At 44.0% G+C, this 21,979-nt stretch overlaps 1 protein-coding gene across 6 annotated transcripts in view; it reads left to right on the forward strand.

Annotated features, from left to right (window-relative positions):
• The window catches only part of PARVB (parvin beta), a 67,766-nt gene that overhangs the window by 20,579 nt on the left and 25,208 nt on the right, over window positions 1-21,979 (forward strand). For 5 of the 6 annotated variants that reach the window (XM_074825584.1, XM_074825589.1, XM_074825586.1 and 2 more), the window contains exons 2-6: window positions 4,647-4,736; window positions 7,571-7,641; window positions 17,305-17,407; window positions 20,781-20,921; window positions 21,806-21,921. In XM_074825584.1, coding sequence (XP_074681685.1) covers window positions 4,647-4,736; window positions 7,571-7,641; window positions 17,305-17,407; window positions 20,781-20,921; window positions 21,806-21,921 — 521 coding nt within the window. Of the gene's footprint in view, window positions 1-1,932; window positions 2,051-4,646; window positions 4,737-7,570; window positions 7,642-17,304; window positions 17,408-20,780; window positions 20,922-21,805; window positions 21,922-21,979 lie in introns of those variants that run through there. The other variant, XM_074825585.1, reaches the window with a different exon arrangement.

Genomic DNA, 21,979 nt, shown 5'->3' on the forward strand with positions numbered 1-21,979 from the left:
GTGCTCTGGAGCATGCGTGTGTCCGATCCGCTCATTATATTAATTTGTTTGAAAGGCCAGCACAGCTTCCAGCGTGACTAAATCATGTTGACTGCTGACACTGCCAGGAGATTGTTAAAACACCGGAGGACTGCCAGGAACCCTTGCTGCTTTCCTGGGGACTGGTAGAGAAGTGACCTTTTATTCGTGAATTTAAATTTCTGGTTTAGGGAAACATTCAGGGTTTTTGCTGAATGCCTTGGCCACTTGCCCGTCCCTTGTTACATTTGGACTTGGCTAGTGCTGGCTGATGGGGTACTGAAGTGGTTCAGAGGACTAGTGCTGCCTGTTAATTGAGGATCTGCTCGGAGAGGAGATATCCAGCTGGAAGGGAGGGAGGCTATAGCAGACATCTGGGAGAAATCATAACTCATTCTGCCAGACATCATCTTTCTGTGCCTATAGTTACACCTGACTTGTCCTGTGTAAGTTCACAGCTGAATCATGTGGACCATCAGCAAGTTTTATGTTAAGGCTGTAACCGTTTAGCAGAGTCTGCGTTGTGGGTCAGGGTGGGGGCAAACTCTTTTTGTGGCCAGGAGAGCATTCCCTGGATGCTGGGGCTGCCCGTACGAATTCTGCTGGCACGGCTGAGGGACACCTCTGCCCTGGCGTGGCATGGTGTGGTGTGCTGGCAGAAGCAAACCAACCATCCCGGGCCAACAGATACAGGCAAAGTTCTGCTGGGAACCAGCCTGGACCAGGTGATGCTACTCCAGCCTGTACTCAATTTCCTACCCTTCCTGTCTTCCCCTACTGCAGGTTTCCTCTGACTGGTCTATGAAATTAAATGATCTGGCTTTAGAGAAAGGTGCTTTACACAGATCTCATTTAGAGAGCAAAGAACTATGCCAACACAACCCGGGAAGATGTTTGCTGTGGGGAAGGGAAGGGGACAAGAAGAGGACCTGTGGATGGGCAGGTGGAGAGCAGGCAGGGAGCAGTAATTCCTCGTGTGGGACCTACCATGACTAGAACCTGTTGTGTAAGCGCAGCTCTGCTCTACCAGTAAAATACCCTCCTGCGTGGGTGACTCTGATGTAAGGAGCTGCTAGAAATCTTACAGCAAAGCCACTGTTGCTGATACAAAGTCGAGGAGGTTGGCGTTTGCCAATCAATTAATATCCATCATCTTTTACAGTACCTTTGGGTTTGGGAAGGCATGGGCTGAAAGCCAGCCTTTGTTGTAAATTTATCAGGTTCTTCTCAGAAATGTAGCTGTTGCTCCATCCTGACTATTATTTAAACTGTCTCCACTTGCTGCTTTGTGGATTCTCTGTTTTTTTTCCAGCGTTGTGGCGCAGTTTCCTTTTCCTGCTTCTGTTTCTTTGCCCAACAGTGATAAGTGAATACTGGGGGCAGCAAGCAGGGAAAAAGTCCTCGGCGTTTGTTCAAGCGCAGCATGGAGTGCAGCAGGTGTTGGGAAAAGGTGTCCCTGTCCCTGGCGGGAGGGCTGGAATTAGATGATCTTTCCGGTCCCTTCCAACCCAACCCATTCTGTGATTCTGTGAAATTTGTGTTCCTGAGCGCAGTTGCTTCTCTGCGTCCTGGCTGTTGCTCTGTGAACCTGTGTGTTCCTGGGGCAAGCTGTCGTGGTGGGGAACGCAGCTGCGCTTTGGCCAGAGGGTGGAGGTGACCTTCTCTGGAAGCTCCTTGCAGAGGAAACACCATCTTTGAGGCGCTGCTCTCAGGCAGCCCGCAGCAGGCCTCGGCAGGCGCTTGGCTCCCTGCAGAAGCGGCAAGGACAGGGAGGAATTTCTGGCTGGGAGTCCATGGCCAAGTGCTGTGTCCTCCCTCCCCGCCCCCCCAGCAGCTGGGAGGCTATCTTAGGGCCTGCTCCAGTGTCACTGTGCCCGAATTAACACAGGTTTGGCAGCCCCGAGGTGGCAGCCCCGTACCCAGTTGCTGCCGCTCCTTCAGCATTCAGCCGGCCCGTGCGGTTCGTCTGCGACCTGTCAGTGCTGCTGGGCCGGGATGGCAGCGCTCCTGTGTAAGAGGCGCAAAAAAGGAGGTAGGAAACGTGTCTGTAGCAAGAATCCCTTCCTAAGCTCTCTGCCTGGGGCCTGGGGACGGGCTCTCTAAGCAGGGCTCTCCCTGGGCTGCGGGCTTTGGGAGGCTTTCTGCTGCCCCAGCCGCGCTTGGCCGGTAGCGGTAGGAAGGGGCTTTGGTCCTGTGGGATCTGGCCCAGCCACCCTGGGTCTGAAGGCAAGTGTAAGGGTTTTATGTGGCTTTTTGTGTTGTGAGGGATGGGGGTGTAATACACAAATTCATATTAATGTTTTCTTTCAGTTTAACAAAGTGCTCAGAAACAAGGTATTTTTGTTAGGAAGAGTGGGATCGTTTTTATATTAAAAAAAAAAAAGAGCATGTGTATCATCTTAATTAAATTTCTGGGAATAAAACTAGTTTAGCTGCATTTAAAAGTATTCTGGCTTGACATGTATGCAGCATTTTGTTTATATATCATACACTGAAGATGGTACCATGTATTCAGTACCCAGAGGAACTTGGCAGCACTCTCAGAGCGTTAGGAACAGCGATGCCCTGACCTTGTTGAACACTTGGCACTCCCAGAACGACAGCAATGCTGCAGTGATGGAGAGTTACATCCCGGAGCAAGGCTGGTACTTCCAAAAGGAGTCTGATTTAAGTGGAATTGGGGCATTTATAATCCTAGCAGGGTTTTAAAAATCTTCCTTGTAATGTCCAGTTTCCACAGGATTTTTCTTGTGCCTCCTGGTGGCTGTACCCCTCTTGGCATCCCAGCGCAGGAGCTGCCGGGTGAGGAGGCTCTAGTTGGGTGCAGATGCAGGCGGGGCAGGGTCAGGCAGGCTGTTAGAGCTGGCATGAGGTCGCTTCACTCCCTGGCTTTTGTTTGGAGAGTTTTCCAAGTGCATAAGAATGAGTGCAGAAAAGGGGTAATTGCGAGTTTCTTTACTAGTGACATTTATTCAGAAGGTTAAATCTCAGCCTGCAGACAGTGTATTCTGTTTGCTGTGTCAGTGCTGTTCTCTTCCCTTCCCGTTGCAGAAGGTCCACAACCCAGAACTGAGTTTACTGTTGGCAGCCCCCCCTTCCCCCAGGCTTTGTGCCGCCTTAGCTCTAAGCAGCTGCTCTATCATGGTTCATAAGCCATAAAGTCTCAAAATAGGAGACCGGTGTTGGTTGCTTGCAGAACATAAGAACAGCATTTCTTATGAAATTATGTTAGTTAATTCTGTGAACCAGAATTAACTAACGTCTTGGAACTGCAATTAAGAAACGTGGTGACTTGTTTTAAGCACCTGTTTCAAGTATCCATGGGAGAAGGTAGTGTCGTCTTCTTTCCTGTCCTCCTCTGGGGCAGCAGGATCTCTGTATTTCCCCCTTCCTTCAAGCAGGAAAAAGGCAAGTACTGATGTAGGGTTTTGTAACCTTTGCAGACTGCATGCAAAGGATTAGCCTGTGGTTTGATTTTCCAGTGGGAAAGGGGAGTAGTGACTGTCCTTGAAGGAAGTGCTTGTTGGGATGCTGTGACTGTTAGTTAACCGTTTCTCCTTTTCCTTCCTCAGAAAAATTTGTCTAGCAGACCTTTTTTATTTTAAAGTCCTTGCTTTTCCCTGGAAAGACTATGGGACTTGGACCTCTCCCAGGTCCAAGGAGACTGTAGTACCACAAACGCTGCCACAAATTATCTTAGTCCGTGCTAACACAGAACTGTCACTGGATGGATGGGGCTGTTACTGTGTCTTTGTTCTCCTCTCTCAAATGCATGTCTTTCAAATGCATGTATTTCAATAGCTTGGCTTATAATAAATAAAATCTGAGTTTAGGGGGAAATGTGCTTTGTAGAGTGTAAAAGTGTTAGAGCATTGCTAGTGCTTTTCTTTCTGTCGGGCTCTGTGAAGATAGTAAAGAATTATTCAATACTTGTCCTCAAGTTCAGTTCCTCCCATGTGGCAGGACATAGGGAAGTATTTTAATATCCATTTTATTGATGAAGGGTACTTTACTGACTTTCCCAGCTGAGAGTTGGAGGCTTAGGACAAGAGCTTGAAATCTCAGATTCCAGATTTGTGTTCACCAGGTCGTGCTACATCTATTTTTAGCCAGCAGCAATGCTAGAATTAAATACATTTTCATCTTTATTTGGTAGGTCTCCCCAGGCTTCTCTGTGACTTTTAATAAGGCCAGTAGCAGGCTGCAGTTCCTCGTGTTCTGCAGCTAGGAAAGGTGGTGATGAGTGGTGGTCGTGCTGTCAGAAAAGGAGCTTGATTTTACAGTTTTCTGTCTGCTCTAGATCTGGGCCATCCTGCAGACAAAGCTCACACCCCTTCCTTCTGGAGAAACAAGCACTCTGAGGTTGCTCTGACCACAGAATGGGGTTTCTTGCAAAATATTTTCAGCCAGTTGTGTGGTGGCTCAGTTTAATAAGAAGCTATAAAAGGATGTTACTTTGATTTTATTTTCCACTGTGGCTGCAGTTCTTAATTCCATAAACTGTGGGCCCATTTTGAAATGGATCTACCAGATGTTTTCTCTTACTGTGAATACCCTCTGCAACCCCTACATAGCTGGAAACTTTGCATTTATTACAGTCTTTTTTTCTGTTTTTTACCTCTATTCAGTGAGTGACCTCCAAGAAGAAGGTAAAAATGCTATCAACGCGCCAATGAACCCAAGCACCGTGGACATCCATCCAGAAGACACGCTATTAGGTAAAGTATTCACACTACAGACCTCCACTAAGTGATTGTTAATGAAGGTGGCCACTGTGACCCCCATATCCGTTGCTTTACTGCTGAATGTAGATGGCTCAGTTGCAACTGAGAGAACTGTGCATGAGAATTGAGAACTGTTGCATGTCACATGTAGACTAGAAATGAGGAGGGCTAAAATGGAATTTAAAGAGCAGTGCCCGCTATGCAGATACACTTAAACTAGGTAGTTTATGGGAAAACGGACTTGTTCAGTGAATTGGCAGAGAACTTGAGTTTTTCTGTGATCATCCTGAAGGTAGAAAGTTGAGGTGTGCAAAGAATTAGATGGAAAATACTGCTTAAGATTTATTTCAGTTCCCTTAACCGATTGGCCGAGTGCATGACAGACATCCTTCTTTGGTAAGGGAGTGGTATCTTCTCTCTCTGTATACACAGAGGGGAACTGAAGTGCAAGAGGACCAGCCCACAGCAAGCCTGTAGCAGAAGCACGTGTCATGGTTCCTGTGGAACCCTTAGACTGCCTTGTCTCAACCTACACACTACGCTGCTGTTCACTGGTGGATGCCGTGTTCCTCCTCGGGTTCCTGCTGCCACTTTCCAAGTGACAGTACAGCAAAATGGGACCCGGTACTGAATGAACAGATGAGCATTTAGGCGGCTGAAAATAGTAATTAAATGTGATTAGGATAGAAGCATGTAAAACAAGCAATGCTTTGTAGAAAGAAGGTAAATATTCAAATTCCCGTTCTCTCCATTCCCTCCCCTCTCCGAGTCCCTACAAGAGCAACAGCGTAATGTGATAGCAAAAAGTATTTAAAACTTGTTGGAATAGAACACTTTTTTCTTTCCTGCCCATATGTTTCTTAATCTACAGAATTAGCTGAAGCAAGCTGTTACAGAGACAAATAATAAACCATAAATGAAAAACAAAACAGTGTTAGTCATTTAGATTTTTTGATTAGAAGAGCAGTAGGAAATGCAAAGTACTGTTCTTCTGAGAAGTGGGCAAAGTGTTGATTGCTCTGTGAATATGTATGGACCAGGAGTGTCTCCAACAATTTCTCCTAGGTACCACTTGTGTAAGACTTGAGAAGGTGCAGGACCACTCCTGCAGGCCTGTCATGCAAAGCCATGACACTGGTGAGCCTTCAGCAAAGTTCTGTGGTGAATCGTGTACCATTATGGGTCAAATCTTGTTCAGGGTTTCAGTTAGCAGTGTTTTGGGTGTGTAGGGGGTGTCACTTCCTTACAACCAGACTGCCTGACTCATCCTAGGCGGTAATGAGGAAGAAAAGGAACACGGGGAAGAAAAAGCAGCAAAAGGATTCATGGTTTTTCATAGGTTTGTGGAAATTTGTCAAGTATGTTCAGATAGCAGGGTCTTATTTTTTCCATAAAGATGAGGGCCCCTGGGAAATACTGACCCCAAATGCCTGGGTGAGTAAGGTAACGAGTTTGCTGGTGTAGTGTCTTGTGCCTGGGATGTGCGAGTGTGGTGTTTCCACCCGAGAGCAGGGAAGGCTGGTGCTGCAAGAGGAACCCCCTCTGGGCTGGTCATTGTCGGGTTTTAACGGGTTCCCCTGGGCAGCGTGGCACCGCCTGACCAGTGATCATACCAAAACCCCTCCTTTGTTGTCATGCTGGAAGGAATTCAGAAATCAGTAGGGAAATGGGATTCCATACGGCCTGTCTAGACTCAGCTAAAGATAAATCCATGGGGCTTATAAATAAAATAATTATTTATAAGCCCCATGTGACACCGTCACCCATTGTTGGGTTTCTGTTGTGTAGTAGCCAGGGTTTGCTCTCTTGCTGACAGGATCTGGGTCACAGCTACCACCTGGCTACTAAAGGAGCTAAAATGAAGGGTGCAGGGAGAGGTCAGCTACTTGAAAGCAAGCACCAGAGTTTGAAATAGGAGACTTGCTCAAGCTGCTTCCGAAATACCGGTATCCATATCTACGGCAGCATATAAACATGTGCGTGATGCGCGTGTCCATATGTGCTGTTGTGAAGATAATTCTGCCAAAGGTTGTTTGATTGTTAGCCTTACTGAGCTCAAGTTGATTTTGCTACCAGTATTTCCATATCAAATTATCCCTTCTGAAAATTAATCTTTATATTCATGCCTCGTGGTTGTCCTGCTGGCCATTGGAGAGCATTTCTCCCATCTCTCCATCTCCCAGCAACAGAAGAAATAGAAGACTTTGCACCCGAGAAATCTATTTTATGTTCTTCCCCCACGCTCAAGTACAACTGATATAAATTGGGGTAATTTTCCTTCTCCAGCTTAACCAGAGGTCGAGGAGTTCATGCACGCAGCGCCATGTGTGTGACCAAGTTTCAGGGAACCAGAGAGCGGAGGCACAAACCGTCAGCCCAGGTCTCAGCAGCTGCACTGAGTGTAGCGCCGTAAGCTTGCTGTGCTCTTCAAGATGGTGTAATTTGGGACAGGTGTTTTCAAACAGAAATTAAATACAAATTGAGGAGAGGGAGAAAAGTAGTTGCACTTTTGGGTGTGTTAATATGCCCGACAGGGTAGAGAGGACGGTGATTTCCCTGAAGGATTCTGCATACAGCAAGGTTTGAGCTGGGGAAGGTCAGTGGAAACAACCTTATTTTAGGGAAGTTAGGGCTGCGTTATCTTTCTGTGTGTCTCTAGAAATGACTAACACTTTGACCCTTGGGTGTTCCCTTGCTAAGATGACAAGTAGGCACTGTCATTTCTTGATCAGCTGACAGGCCACTTCGTGATTAGGAATTGTTGCCAGTATTTCAGCAGTGTACATTTGAAGTGGATCTCACTGAACTTTCCCATTTTACTTGGACAGAGGAGAATGAGGAACGCACTATGATTGATCCTAACTCAAAAGAAGACCCCAAGTTCAAAGAACTGATCAAGGTAGGAAATCGCTATTTTGTCCTTATTCAAATCTTTAACTAGCAAGCTGGAATCATTCACAAGCTGGTTACCAAGAACACAGTTGAGGAATAACAACTTGTTACTGAAGTGTATCTGTGAAAAGTGAGGTCATCAACAAGGTAAAGCTAAAAGCAACTGTCAGAGAAACAAGAAAAGGCTGGATGTCAAGGTGCTGGTGGTAGTTACGGAGTAAAGCTCCGTTGTCCGTTTCCATCCGTGTGATTATCCCAGCGAGGATCAGTGCTTAGCTTGAATCTACCTGCAGTCGCTGCACGTAAACCTAGGAGCTTTGGGAAGCACCAGTCAGGTTTCAGGAGAAGGAGGAGTAGGGCTGAAGTGAGCAAAGGCATGGCAGGGGGCAGTGAGGAGACCTCTAGTGTTACAAGAAAGTTGGAACTGACATTCTTTGTGCCCTATATTCTGTTGTTTTTTTTTTAAAGAAAAGTTCTCAGTTTACCTGTGTGCTGGGGCGGGGCTCAGATTGTCCTGAATCTGTGTTGTCACTGGAGACACCTGCCCGAGGTGTTGGTAACGGTGTTCCCAGCTGTGCTGGTGGGAAGTGGGGCTTCCTGCCTCAGCAGCGCTCATAGTTTCTGCCAGGTATGGTGGAGGATCTGATCCTGAAGGACTAGTGTTCAGGAGAGCCTTCGCTATGTGGTTAAGTCGTTGAGGTTAACGTAGTGAAAGCTTGAACAGGAACAGAAGGGATGATGGTTCTGAACAAATGCAATCTCTTTCCAAAAAGAATTTCTACTTGTGTTACACTTCTCACTACACTTCCCCTTTATTATTTTCAAATTATATTTAGAAATTATTTTTGTTAGAAACAGCAATGCAGGTGTAGCTGGGCGAGTATGAAAACTCTGGATAGTGTATACCATCTCCAGATGGGGGACTGAGCTGTGGCGCGTTCCTGCCAGGAAACCTGTGCCCCTTGGCTGCACACATAAGCTTCACAGAGTGCCTCAGCAAACTGCTCACCCGGTACGTCACTAAAACAAGCCCAGTGATCTGTTATTGACATTGCAATAACTTGTTCAGGATTACAAACCCACATCAAACCGAGTTTAGCGAGGAGCTGTGCTCAAATTTCTTTGTTATTCTAATTCACCTGGAATACATTGTGGTTTTAAATTAAGTAAATTTGCACATTCTTTCTTTGTTAGTACCTAAATCCATTAATTCTCTCAAAAGGTGGAGAGGTCTTGCACCACTCTTTCAAAATGTCCTGTGGTTTCTTTGCTAGTGGAGCAGTGATATTATCGTGAATAATTCAGCTGAACCAGAGTCGTTGCAGTGAAGGAACCAGATGCGCTCTGTGATGCAGGAGACTTGATACTGAGATCAGAATTGCTTTTAAATTGGGAATTTTGCTGTTGAATTTAATACGAGTTGGTGAGTCTTCCCTGGATGTCGTAGATCGGCAAGGTTATATTTTCCAGTTTGGAAACTGGAAAACCTTCAGGAGGAATGGAAATCAAGTCTAGAGCAGCGCTCCAGAGCGTGTGTGAGTGCTTACGGCGCGCTGCAGCACCGGGCTCTGGTTCACCACGGCCGTTTACACCTGCGTGAAGAGAGGGTAACGTATTACCAGCTGAACTGGAGCAGCTGGTGCTGGGAACAGCACGTAACTGGAGACTGTTTCCTTGGGATCATTCTCAGGGGAGAGATGGGTCCTGTAGAGTGCCTACTTGAAAATGATGTAATTTAGGTAATTGCTAATCATTTGCATACCTCTCAGCAGTTGAGAGGTTTTATAGAGATTCAGCTGGAGAAATATTTAACACTACGTTGGTGTGAATCTGTAAGGCAGGGAGAGGTTGGAATTATGTTGAGAAACCCTATTTTGTGCCACAGAGTTTGGATAATGCAAAAAAACAAGAGCAGTTTCTTCCTTGGTTTCTGTTCTTCAGTGATTAATGGCATTTTCCAAGAGCTCGGGTGCTGTGCTAAGCAGCCAGCAGAAAAGCTGCCTGCTCCACAGAGCTTGAAATGAGAGATCTCCACGAACTAGCAAGGAGTGAGGAGTTGAATAGATGGAGGTTTTCATAGTTCGAAGTGGTTCTCTCTTTTCCCCTCAGAGAGGAATGTGTCAATAGCAGCAATAGAGCCTTCTGAAATTTGGCAGTAGGACTTAGTTTCGTTGGTGCCAGCCCAAATCTCTTTCAGCACCAGAGTTAGACACGCCAGTGGTTTGCCATCCTTGAGTTTGGGGGTTTCTGCTCTGCCAGGCACATGCAGTTGGGTAAATGGGGCTCAGTGCAGAGCAACAGCAGAGATGTGTGTTGCTGACACTGCTTCAATATCTCTTTGTCTCCACAAAACGTTGTTTTAATTTCTGCTAGCCTCATGCCATAGGAATTATATGCATAGTGGATTGATCAGTGGAAGCTTGTGTGAGCGTTTGGAAGAGATTTTCACAGAGCCATTGTAACTCTGAAGAGGCATTGTATAGCGTTGTGGTAACACAGACCAACAGAAAAAAAAACCCAACAAAAAGCCTCATTCCTCACTCTTACTAAAGCAAATATACAGTGAATCCCTTTGTTGAAGGCTGCTTAGCTGGGAATGGTAAAATGCCTGCTTTAAGTCCTCTCGCACATATGAAAACCATCAGGGACTAGAATTATGCCTCAAAGTGTTGTTTGTTATCATCATGGACTGTGTTCTAAAAATAGTTGGCCACAATTTGTCCATATGAAGTGTTCAACTAAGTTCCCTCTGTGGCCAGCAGCCTTTTTTTCCTCACTTTGTTTGCTCTGCCTGTAATCAAACACAGTTTGGGACATGGCCGAACAGACCTAAAGCTGAAAATTCAGATCAGGGAAAGGGAGATGAGTTACAATTTTATTTATATATATATATGTGTAAATAATTTATTCACAAAATAATCTATTTCTGGTGTCTGAAATGTGTGAGCTTCTTTTACTCATTGCCTCATATGACTGACTTAAGCATTTGAGCTATAAATTTGGTCTGTTTCGTGAATTTCTCCTTGTATACTTCAGAGTCAGGTTTCTAGACTGTATATTATTGTGAATCTGTTTAAAATTCAGTTTCCATTAGTATATAAAGTTCCCTTAGTGGGTCCATGTCACTAATTGTAAAGAGTGTTTGGGGATTCTTCTAGCTCTCTTTTGAATACTTAAAAAAAAATAATATATATATATATAAAAAAAGAGGCTGATCTATGTGTGCTTTCCTTGTTGTTCAGGTATGTTTCTTCGTGTTTTGGTTGTAAAGGTGGAACGAATCTTTCTTTCCCTTTCTGGTTCAGATGTGGCTGAAGGGTAAAAGTTTCAAAAGCTTTATTGCTGGTTGTCATCCTAAACAGAATTAGAGTTAATAGGCTGTAGGAATTGAGTCAGAGACTTTGAAAAGATATTTTAACGTTTCACATAAGAGGCAGACTTCGTAGGGTTTTTCTCATGTATTTTGGTAGGAAAAGTATGAAGAAGAGCTTCTACTAATTGAATCCAAAATTTTAGAACAGCAGCTTGAATTGGGTCCCGTCTGAAGGTGCCTTGCCTTGACGAGAGACAGAAGGTGATGGCTGCAAGATGCTTTCCCTCCCTGCAGAGGCTTCTGTAAGATTGGCTGATGCCTGCAACGACTTTCGGCCTTTAAAGCCTCACCTAAACTTAATACAGATCCAAACGCTGCTGCTCTAGTTCCTGCCTGAAATGAGTAAACATTCTCTTCGGTAGTAAATCATTCACTGTCCTAGAAATTGCTATCTTTTTCCATGTCTAATTTTATGGCTTTTTTAAATTCACTGTGGTGAAGAGAAAACCAAAATGAAGCCACTGTCCTTTTGGTCAGGTTTCACGTGTGACGGGATGAAACTGTGCTTCCAAAATGCTCCGTGGGCTGCTTTTGAAAACCAGAAGCCTTCTCTTTGTTTACAGGCTGCCAGTGCTTTGTGCTTAGTCAGTAGTTTCCAGGCCTGAATATGAATTTTTAGTATTAATTTTCATGCTCAACCCTGAAGCCAGTGAGGGTTGTATACCTTTGATCTCTTCCTATTTTTCCCAGAAGTTGGGGGTGAAAGGGTCATTGAAATCAGGGTTTTCTTTGCTGGTTTTGGTGACTGGGCTTCCTGTTTTCCCACTGTGCCAGATGTGTTCATGTGTTTTGTCTTGTTTTCCATTTTGCTCCTTACTGTATACTGGTGACTGTGGGGTCCTTATGCCCTTGAACTCTGCTGATTAACTCTGAATGTGCCAGCCTGCAGCACAAAAGTACTTCTGAGCTGGTGAAGTTTGAGGTAAAAACCCATTTTGCATGAACTAAAAAACCAAATCGGCCAGGCAGACTCATTTTTCCCTCTAGATTTCTAGCGCTCTTGTGTTTCAGCTGTCTGCCTCGTGGTGCATTTCAGTTTTCAGCTCAGTGTTTAGTAATGTAACATGGCTCATTTAACCAGGCATATGCATTTGTCCTAGAAATGATACAATAAATGGATTGTATTGGAATTTAAAGCACTGCTGGAAATTTTACAACTGTGAACGCATGTGTCTGAGCATCTGATGCAGTTCAGAAGTGTTTTATGTGAGTAGGGATATGCATGAAAGGGCAGGCATGGCTTTGAGGACGTGGGGGTATTGTATTAAAGTTTTAAAATCACACTGCTGATCCCAGATACTATAGAAGACTAGAGAAAAGCAGCTTTTTATGAAGGTATGACAAGTTAAGTGACCTAACAAACGCTTTCGTGTACCTGCATGCTGTTTTGGGAGTCTCCGAGCACTGGACGAGATGATGTCTCAGGGGTATTGAAGGTCATTGGCTGCATGTGGGACCTTGGGGTGGCTTCAGCGGCCGTTGGGGTGAGGTGAGGCACAGTGTAGGGATGAGGCTGGGAGAACAGGCTTCGCAGTGAAGCACTTCCTCGGCCCTGCGGTGTTTCTCCTACACCCTACACTACTTAATGCAGCAAGTGTAGTCTGAGCTTAAAAGGTGGTATTGAACTGCAGAGGTGTGAGCTGCAGGCACAGAAATGTGAGACCAGATAGATTGAAGTTAAGTGTATTTTCAGGCACAGGAGAAGCTCCATGTCTGCACCTTCCATCTGCTTCCCACCAAGAGCTCTGTGCCCATATCAAGCCACTTAAATTCTTGGATGTTCAGGTTATTGAATATTGTCAGGTTATTGAATATTGTCAGGTTACTGAATATTGTCTGCTTCTGTCCTTGCATGAAGGAGCAACTGAAAAGAACTGGAGAGCTGACTTTCCGTGAGCAGAGAGTCAGAAAGTATTTCTGCATGTTCGTCATTTCAGTAAGCAATATGGTTCTTTATTTCACTTGTAAAAGTTTTAAAAAAACCCTCTGTGCAGAAAGATTTTTCCAGGCTCCTAATTAAGGCACACTCAGGAAATCAAGAGGTGGGACAGCAGATTTTTGGAGTTTGTTTGTTTGGTTTTTAATTACAGCACTTGCCAGTCTTCAAGGGCTGTTAAAAAAAAACACTTGGATTTTTTTTTTCTTAAATATAAATTGCAAATTCTTTTTTTCTAGCAGAGCTGGAGTTGTAGTCTGAATACTAAAGAAGTTCTAATGTTCTTTTTGATATTTTTCTTTCATTCAAGTGTCAAACTATTAAAATAATAAAGTAACTATGGCTAGACCTTGTTTAATTTGTATCTCTTTTAGGTAATTTTTTTGCCAAAAGTTTTTCAGTGCTACATTTCCCTGAAACATTAAGTAGCACATAGTGTAAGTATTTCCCTTTTTTAACACCCTGTACCCAAAGCCACTTTGTGTTTCCCGTGTACCTACACTCTTGGAAATGGGATGTTGGCTCCTACATTAGAGGGTACTTCCACAGTTTAATACCTTGGCATTTCCTAGATTCTGACTTCAATACCATTCAGCACAGGATAGACAAAATAAAATGTTTATTAATGGTTTCAAATAGTTCAGCCTCCTGAGTCTTCCTTTAACAGAGCTTCTGAGGACTTTTGGAGATCTGTCCTCTTCCTGTAGGGACTGTAAAGGAATCTGATTATCAAATGATAATTTCATCTGGATGTCAGTTAATTTTTGAAAATCTGCTCTGTAAATCTCATGGAAGGCCTAAATCTTCTAAGGCTTTGGTTTCTGCAGTTGTTTTTCTGTTGATGTCTATGTGGATCGTTTCGGAACCGGGCAGTCACCTTATTGACGGGCTTCGAAAATCTCTTTCTAGATAATCTGGGATGAGAAAGTATCTTGTTATTTAGGACTCACTTTTCTGTCTCACTGGCGAACAGTTTTTGAGGTGGAAGTTAGTATATCTCTTCTCATTGCCTTCCAGCTGTGATAATCCTTTGGTAACTTGTCTAATGTGTCTCTCCAGCCCTTTACCATAAATGTTGTATCTCCTGAAAAAGATTGAAACAGAAAAGGACCAGCTGATTGGAGTTTTCTCTCCAACTGGGATCATGGTTCCCCACCTGCAGAGCAAAGCTCTGCTGACTGTTTTATTGAGGCTGCATCTTGCATTCAGCTTCTGCTGGCCCTAATCTCTGAGGAGCTAATATGGGTTGGGGTTTTCAAAGGAAATCTAAAGATTTGATGCCCTATGCCAGATGATAGCTGACCGTGTTTTATGGAAACCCTAGATTTAAATCTAGAGTAGGAGGACTGGGCAGGGAGAGTTCACCCGATCCAGAGGCTGCTGAAGAGCGTCCTGAGAACTGCTAGAGGGCGAAATGCAGAAAGAGCAATTGTCTTGTGAAAGGGCTCAAACAAATGAATTTCTGACAATTATTAAGGCTAAACTGTGATGTATGACAGCTTTGCTTGTGTTTTCCTTCATTTGTTTCTCAAGGACTCCTCAACTGTTTCCTTAGGTCCCTTTGTCTGTTTAGGAAAGATTAAAATGCTCGTTAGGCTTCTAATGGAAATCACCGACAGCAGACTCAAGGCCTTCAGTGGGCACTTGGGCAACTCCTAGAATGGGCAAACTAAGATAAGGGGGACTCGAACAAAAGGACACAGAGACCCTGTTATAGGGAGGGTGATTCTGCTGATTTAGGAAGGAGGCGCCTGGACTTCACTGCACAGCGCCTGCTCTGGAGAGAAGGTCAGCTAGCGACCACCGTGAGGAAGACTGCTTACTTCTTCCCTCGACCACCAAAGACCCTCACGCTATTTTCACTACGCCTGCTTGGACTATGTAAATGAATTCTGGGAACTCATTATCATAAGACAGCCCTTTCCAGGAAATCTAATGAATATGTATGATTTGTGCGTATGGAAGCTGATGTCCCTTGCTAATTCCTGGGAGCCCTTAAGGTGGAGAATCCCCAGGGAGACCTCAGCACTGCTAATAAAGAATTCCTGCTTAACAGTAAAAAAACTTTACGGTTGAGGCAATTTCTTTGTTTCACTTGACATTTTCCTCTGCCCATATGTGATATATATATATATATACACACACACATATGTATATGAGGCTATGTGACACAGAAGCAGCATGGTTTCCAGGGCATGTTGGAGCACGCGTCAGGAGACAGGCTTCCCAGCACTGCTCCTGTGAGCCAGCCGAAGCAGGAGGGTGAGTGACTGTATCTGACTGTATCTGCCCGGGCAGGGTGCTGCAATGCCCCTTTCAGCCCAGACCCCTGGTGCCAGGGGTCGCCGGTGTGCCAGTGGCCGGGGCTGTCAATTCACTGGCAGCACGAGCCATGAAGGTGTTGCAGGAGGGAGATGTGAGGCAGGGGAAGGAGAGGGAGAAACTGTGTGACCCTCCCGCCCAACAACGGCATTAGGTGTATGCGAGAGCGTGGACCGACTTGGTGAGGTGTGCTGGAACAGGGCGGGTAGCTGTGACTGCCCAGCGCAGGGAGCGGGAATAGCCCAAGGGAGAGCTGAGGGTGCTGCGAGGCCGCGGGGGAGCAGTGGGGCAGCACCGGGGCAGAGCACATCCCTCTGTGTCCACATCTCTCTTCAAACATCGCCCCACTCTTCCTTACCTGCTCTGGAGAAGATCGCTTCTGATACAAGTTGCTGCTGCTGACTAGTGAATAACTTACCAGAAAAGCTTAATTTTGAAAGAAAGGTCTTTAGAGGAGTCACTTTTATTACTGATATTTTTCACCCCCCAGGGCAGCTCAGAGGGCAGAAGCACATACATGAGCACTGATGCTGATCCTTGCTTTCCATGAATAGACTTGCTGCTGTATCACCCAGCTAAAATTTGTCATTTACCCTATTTTTAGAGCTGAGTTTCAGCCCTGCACGTTTTCAGCGTGCTTTGGAAGTACTACAGGTATAGATTAGAGGTACATGAAGCATTAGTATTTCATGTTTGGGTTGCCAGCTTCTTTGTGGACACTAAGCCTAGCAAAACTTATGTGAGGGTGGTAGATTCAGTTTACCTCAGTAGCCCGGCTGAATTACTTAAATGTCCTTGTGACCAACATATTCAAATGCTCGTGTTTCCTGGGAGTGCAAGGTGGGTGTTTTCCAGTGCAAGCCTGTCTATATTTTGTTTATTTGTTTTTGTTTCACAGTCTCATGTGTATTAAAGCCCTAAAACATTCTTAGCCATCATCACTGCTGAGAAGAGGCAGAAGTATGGGATCTAATCAGAAAGTGAATATAAAGAATCCACAATTTTATATGAAGCAGATTAAAAACTACAGCATTTTTAAATGAGTCTTACTGCTTTAGGTGGCTCTAGTTAATGCAATTTGCATGTTTATGATTGGCAGTACTCTTCTCCTCTTATAGAATCAAGGATTTAGCAGGATTTAACACTGTGTCTCTTCCCACAGAACTGTTGTTATTTTTGTGAAAGTAATTTAATTTTCCAAATAATAAATTGGAGGAAGGCACTACTGCCAACTTCAAACAGTCAAGGCTGTTTTTCCTGTAACTGTTTGGAAATTATTATCTTTGGCACCTGGAAAACTTAACTCAGTCCTTTTCCCTTTTAAAGGTTCTTTATGTTCATTCCTCTATTGCAGGTGATTGATTTTTATAGTTACAGTAGTCAGCATATGGGGACTATTATGTATGTTGTAGAGTGGTTATCAGGCCCATTTGACCAAAATTTTCATTCCTGACTTCTGTATTCTGCAATAGCTTAAGATAAAATGCCTTGTCTTGTTGCTAATGGCAGGGATCTACCTCGTGGGTCTGTTTAGCTCCTGTTAGTAGGAGCGTTCCCCTTCCCCTCTGAAGCTCTTCTTTCTGGCACACCACTCACATCTGTTCAGGGTAGAGATCGTGGTGGGAGCGTGGCACTGTTGTCATCCCTTGGCAGGTCTGCTCTTCACATAAAACAGGTAACACATGAGTTTCGGGACCTGAAGAACATAGATAGTAGCAAAGGTTATTGTTGCTGAGCTGCTAGTTGCTACTTGCTTTGGAATGGGTGCAATAAGGAGACATTTTAATGAGGAAAAACAGAGGGCACTAGAATTGCCATGCTGCAAGACCTGAATTAAAAACAATAGAGCAAAAGCATCTCTTTGTATGTTATTTCTCTGTGTCTTGGAAATATGTTATAAAGTAACCATAAATATGTTATAAAATAAACCATAAGTATGGCTACTCTTGCTCTGTTTTATATTCCTGATTGCTGCCTTGAATGGAAATAACATATTTCAGTGGTTTTTAGACATTTGCCTCCCTTTTCTGTACATCCAGGTTCTCATTGACTGGATTAACGATGTGCTGGTGGAGGAGAGAATCATTGTCAAACAGCTTGAAGAGGACCTTTATGATGGGCAGGTGCTGCAGAAGCTGCTGGGTGAGTTCACACTAGAGGAGGTGGCCCCAAAGACAGGAAGGGGCCCAAAGTTAATCTCTTCCAAAGCTGCAGGCAGCAGGCTGGTCTGTGCAGGATCTCACCAGGCATTGATAGCTCCAGTGTCAGCTTCTCCCATCTGTTCTCCTCGGGCCGTCTGCTGAAGGGGGAGGAAGTCCAGGTGGTTCCTAGGTACCTGTGGACCAAGTAGAGTCCAGACAACTGAAATATGTGGCAGAAAAACGGTGAAGAGATTGGTGCTTACAGCAGGGGACTGAGCAGAAGCCATGTGGTCCAAAATTTTGTCTGTCTGGTTTGCTTCAGAAAGCTTACGGGCTGAGAGGTTTTTTAAGGTCCTGATAGAATTACTTTTAGGGGAAAAAAATGAGAAAAAGAGAACGCGTGGCAACAGGCACATACTCATAATGTGCGTTTATGTGTGAGTGATTCACGGAAGGATACACTCAGTTAAGCAACTGCAATTTTGCAACCCCCTTACATCTTTGCAATGTCTGTGTTTATGTGGGAAACACAATGGAGAAAACCTGACGATGATGCAGTGATTTATGGGGGTGCTTTTAGCAAACAAAGAGGCTGGAAGCTTCAAGTGCCATTGTAAATCCACAGTGTTTCTTGGAGACAGATAGTCTGCTCTCAGTTTACTTATGACGTGTTTTCAAGAGTGGGCTGGGGTGGGGGATGTATGTGTTCGAGTGGGGCAAGGGGACCTCGTGGGGCTAATTCCACTGGTGCTAACAGATGCTGCTTACTGCATTTGCTGCATCTGCCCCTTAAATAACAGGTCTGCAGCGTTTTGGTGAACAGTTGCAAGCTCTTAAAATTGGTTAACAACAATTAACTTTGTGTGCAATTAAAACTCCTCAAAAATTCCTTGAGGAATAGAACAGGAGTACTTTTAACGCTGCTTGGTTCAACTGCAGCTGGAACCCTCCCGACAGGGTGTAGAGTTAATTTTAGTTGGGGAGCATTTGTGTGAATCCAGTTGTACTTCTGAACACGCAGACGCTGCTGTTTCAGCAGGTGGTAGTGCATGTCACTGTAGCCATTTGTCACAGGTGTCACTGCTTTCTTACACTCCTGTTCCATGCTCAGGCCTGCAGAAAGTGCTTAGTTGCACGTACATACGTACGTATATAGGTATGGAGCTCAGTTGGGCTTAGTGTATCTTACAGGAGGAAGGGTGGGCATGTACATCCAGCAGCTTGAGAGTTGACTTGGACTGTTTTTTCCTCATTTTCTTCCTGTTGGGCCTCTGATTGGAGAGCAAATGCTTCTCCCCTGACCTGAAGCTATCACAGCTCAGCCCTAATCTTATGTTTTTCTTCAGTGGTGTGTTGGTTTCTTCAGCAAGGCTTTATATTACTGAATCTATTCATCTTGGTTTCTCCAGCAAGACATGTATTACTGAATCTATCCATCATCGTGCTGTCTCACTGATGCAAGAGGCAAAGCCTGTGGTGCACCTGATGCTCGAGGCCTCAGAATTAAGTCAGACCTCTGTTGTGCAAGTCTTCTGGTGCCTGCAGGAAAGGCTAATAAATAATAAAGTAGGGTCATTAAACTTCAGGTAGTAGTTGCCATTCCTTGTCCGTGAGAGATGTTTCAAGATCTGTCTTGGTAGGCGGACACAAAAAAAAAAAAGATGAAAGGCAACGGCTTGTCAGTGGGTTTATTTTGAAGAAGTTCAGAGTAAGAGATTAGCAAATGGCTATCTAACTAATGGAGGTGGAGCTCCTTGTTCAGTTGATTTTATCAAGGTACAGGCAGTGCCACTCAGCAAGGCTGGAGTGGCTTGGTACACGTGGTGTCAGGGTGAAAGGGAATACATTTCTGCTTGCTGACTGGCAGCTAACCTGGACTGAGAACAGATAGCAGCCATAATATATGACCAAAAAATGAACCTTGTATTATAATTTTTTAAAAAACATCAGAAATAATTTAATACAATATTTGCATGTTCTGGTAGTCAGTTTAAAAATGACCCAGAGACATCTTGGCCAAAGAACATTTTTCCCATTAAAATTATTCACATCTTGATAAAAATTTCCTTCTGTAGATTGATAGAAACAGTCAAAATGTTCAGACTATTTGTGAGCTGGTAGCCTGCAACTCTCTTCTGTTTGGTTTATTAAAGTACTTTTGTGTTTCTGTCACTTTAAAAAAAATAGGTATATGTATCTTCAGCTCGGTAAAATGTCCAGAAGAAACATACTCTTGAACTTGAGGGCAGAAATATTTCAGTTATTGGAATAATAGGTTTTGACAACTCTGAAATGTTTCTGAAAGAATCTTTAGAGTTGAAGCCCATCCCATTTTGTGAAAACAGTTTTGGTGAAGTGCTTTTCTGTTTGTTTTAAAGACTGGAATTGTATATATAATTGGAATATGTTCAACCAGTCCTGACCTCCCAGTCTCAGCAGCAGAGTGAGTTTGATCATTTTTTTCCCCAGGGTAGAGGGAGAAAAGAGATCAGCTGTTCCCATTGCTCTGGTGGCTGGAGGGCTCTATCCCACATTCCTCAGCTCTCTTTCTTCTTTTTTTTTTTTTTCTTCTTTAGAGAAATTCAGCTCCTGTGTCTTTGGCAAGGGCTAAAATGCAGAGGAAGAGAAGAATAATTTGTCTATGACTTTGGCAACAAATAGTTATATTACAGAAACAATTCAGATTTTACTAATGACATTTTACAAAATTTCCTGCATTAGTTCATTTTTAGAAGTAATCAGCCGTGATGTGACAGTGTCATCACAACATGACAAGGTTGTACCAATTTACTTCTTTAAATTAATTCCACTAAGCCAGTACAAACCTGTGGGTCATATGAAACTATGACTTCTGATGGTTCGAGGAGGCAAAATTTGCTTTAGGTTAAATTCATACCTTCAGCTAGCCTGAAGTAAAGCCTATCAAACTGAAGTAAATGTTCACACAACATTTCCTGGTTTTTGTCCGAAAGTTAACTTGTTATTAGAAAAGTCCATTAAAGCTGTGCAGCTTCCTTGTGTAGTGAAAGCCGTGTTGTGCCAAATGCTTTTCAGCAGTGAAAGAAGATGGGAGGTACAGTAAAAATTATTACTAAGTTGGTGCCTATCTGAAATTTGTTATATATTTTGATATGTGATTGATGAGCATGTTCTGCCAGACCATACCACTTTCCTATCCCAGGTTTTATTGGAATTGACACACTTTGATGAAAGGTTTGCTTTCAGCTATTTTGCTTTCTGAGGAAAATCATTGTCTTGGAAAATTTCTAGCAGAGTTGAGCTCTGCCCAGTGCTCTGTGCTTGTTATTCCCACCCAGGCCCTTGTTTAATCTGATTCTGCCTGTTCTTTTTGTTGTTCTTTTTTTCAAATACAGAAAAATTGGCTGACCGTAAACTGAACGTGGCAGAAGTGACGCAATCTGAAATTGGTCAGAAACAGAAGTTGCAGACAGTCCTGGAAGCTGTCCATGATTTACTCCGACCCCACGGCTGGACAATCAAGTGGAACGTTGACTGTAAGGACTCTGTTATGCTTTCTGTCTCGGCTTCACAGTCAAGGAGGGTATGATAATCGATAGGTTGGTCATATTCTTTGTGAAGCAATGTGGTTTTTACAATTATTTATTTATTTGTGTAGAGGGTGTTACACGTCCATGTATGGGTTGTAATTGATACCTTCGTCTGTGGCCTTTGTTTAAGGACAGATGTACATGGCTGTGGGGTAGTGGAAGTAATTTGTTCCCTTAAGGATCTGCTTTCATCAGAAAGTTTTTTGTTTGCTTCCTGAATTTGAATACCTGCAGATAAGAGAAATGCGTTTGTTGTTCAAGTAGTCGAAGGTGGTCTAATCCTTCAGGCCACCACAGTGAGAGCAGAAGGGTCCCGCATCCTGCTGGGGGATGCAGCTGCCAATGGGCTAAGCAGAAAGTGCCCTCTGTTCAAGTGAAAAAGTGCCTGTTATCATCCAAAAGCAAGAATGGAATTTGAGAAGTCCCTTTGCCTAGGTAGTAGAGGGAGTTCAGCACTTACAGCCAGGAAAGCTTATGTTAACACTTTGGAAGTCTGCTAAAAGCAGGATCCTCCAGCATTCTCCGGGACAGTGGAAGGCAAGTGATGGAGTGTGCCTGTCTTCATGGCCTGGGGAGGGAGCTGAAGTGTTAGCTGACTCCTAACTTAGGCACATAACTTAAAGGGAGGTTTGAATCTAGGCTTTGCTACCTGTAAAATTACATTGTTGGCCTTGTTAATTTAGGAAAAAGAGGAAGAAGGATAAAACCAGAAAGGACTGTTCACCAAAGACATTTTTCAGTGTCTTTTCCCCTGCCTTTTTCCAGAGCTATTTCTTTCAAATAAGGCCTCAGTATTCCTTTATTTGCTTCGTTTCCCTTGTTCCCTGCAGCAATCCATGGCAAGAATCTGATTTCCATTCTCCACCTTCTGGTAGCTTTGGCAATGCACTTCCGGGCTCCCATTCGACTGCCTGAACATGTGTCTGTACAAGTGGTAGTTGTACGGGTGAGTATGAACTCGTAAGAGAAACTGCTCAGAGCAGTCGTCATTTATCACGCTGATT

The sequence above is a fragment of the Strix aluco genome, chromosome 5 (assembly GCF_031877795.1).
Source record: "Strix aluco isolate bStrAlu1 chromosome 5, bStrAlu1.hap1, whole genome shotgun sequence".
NCBI lineage: Eukaryota > Metazoa > Chordata > Aves > Strigiformes > Strigidae > Strix > Strix aluco.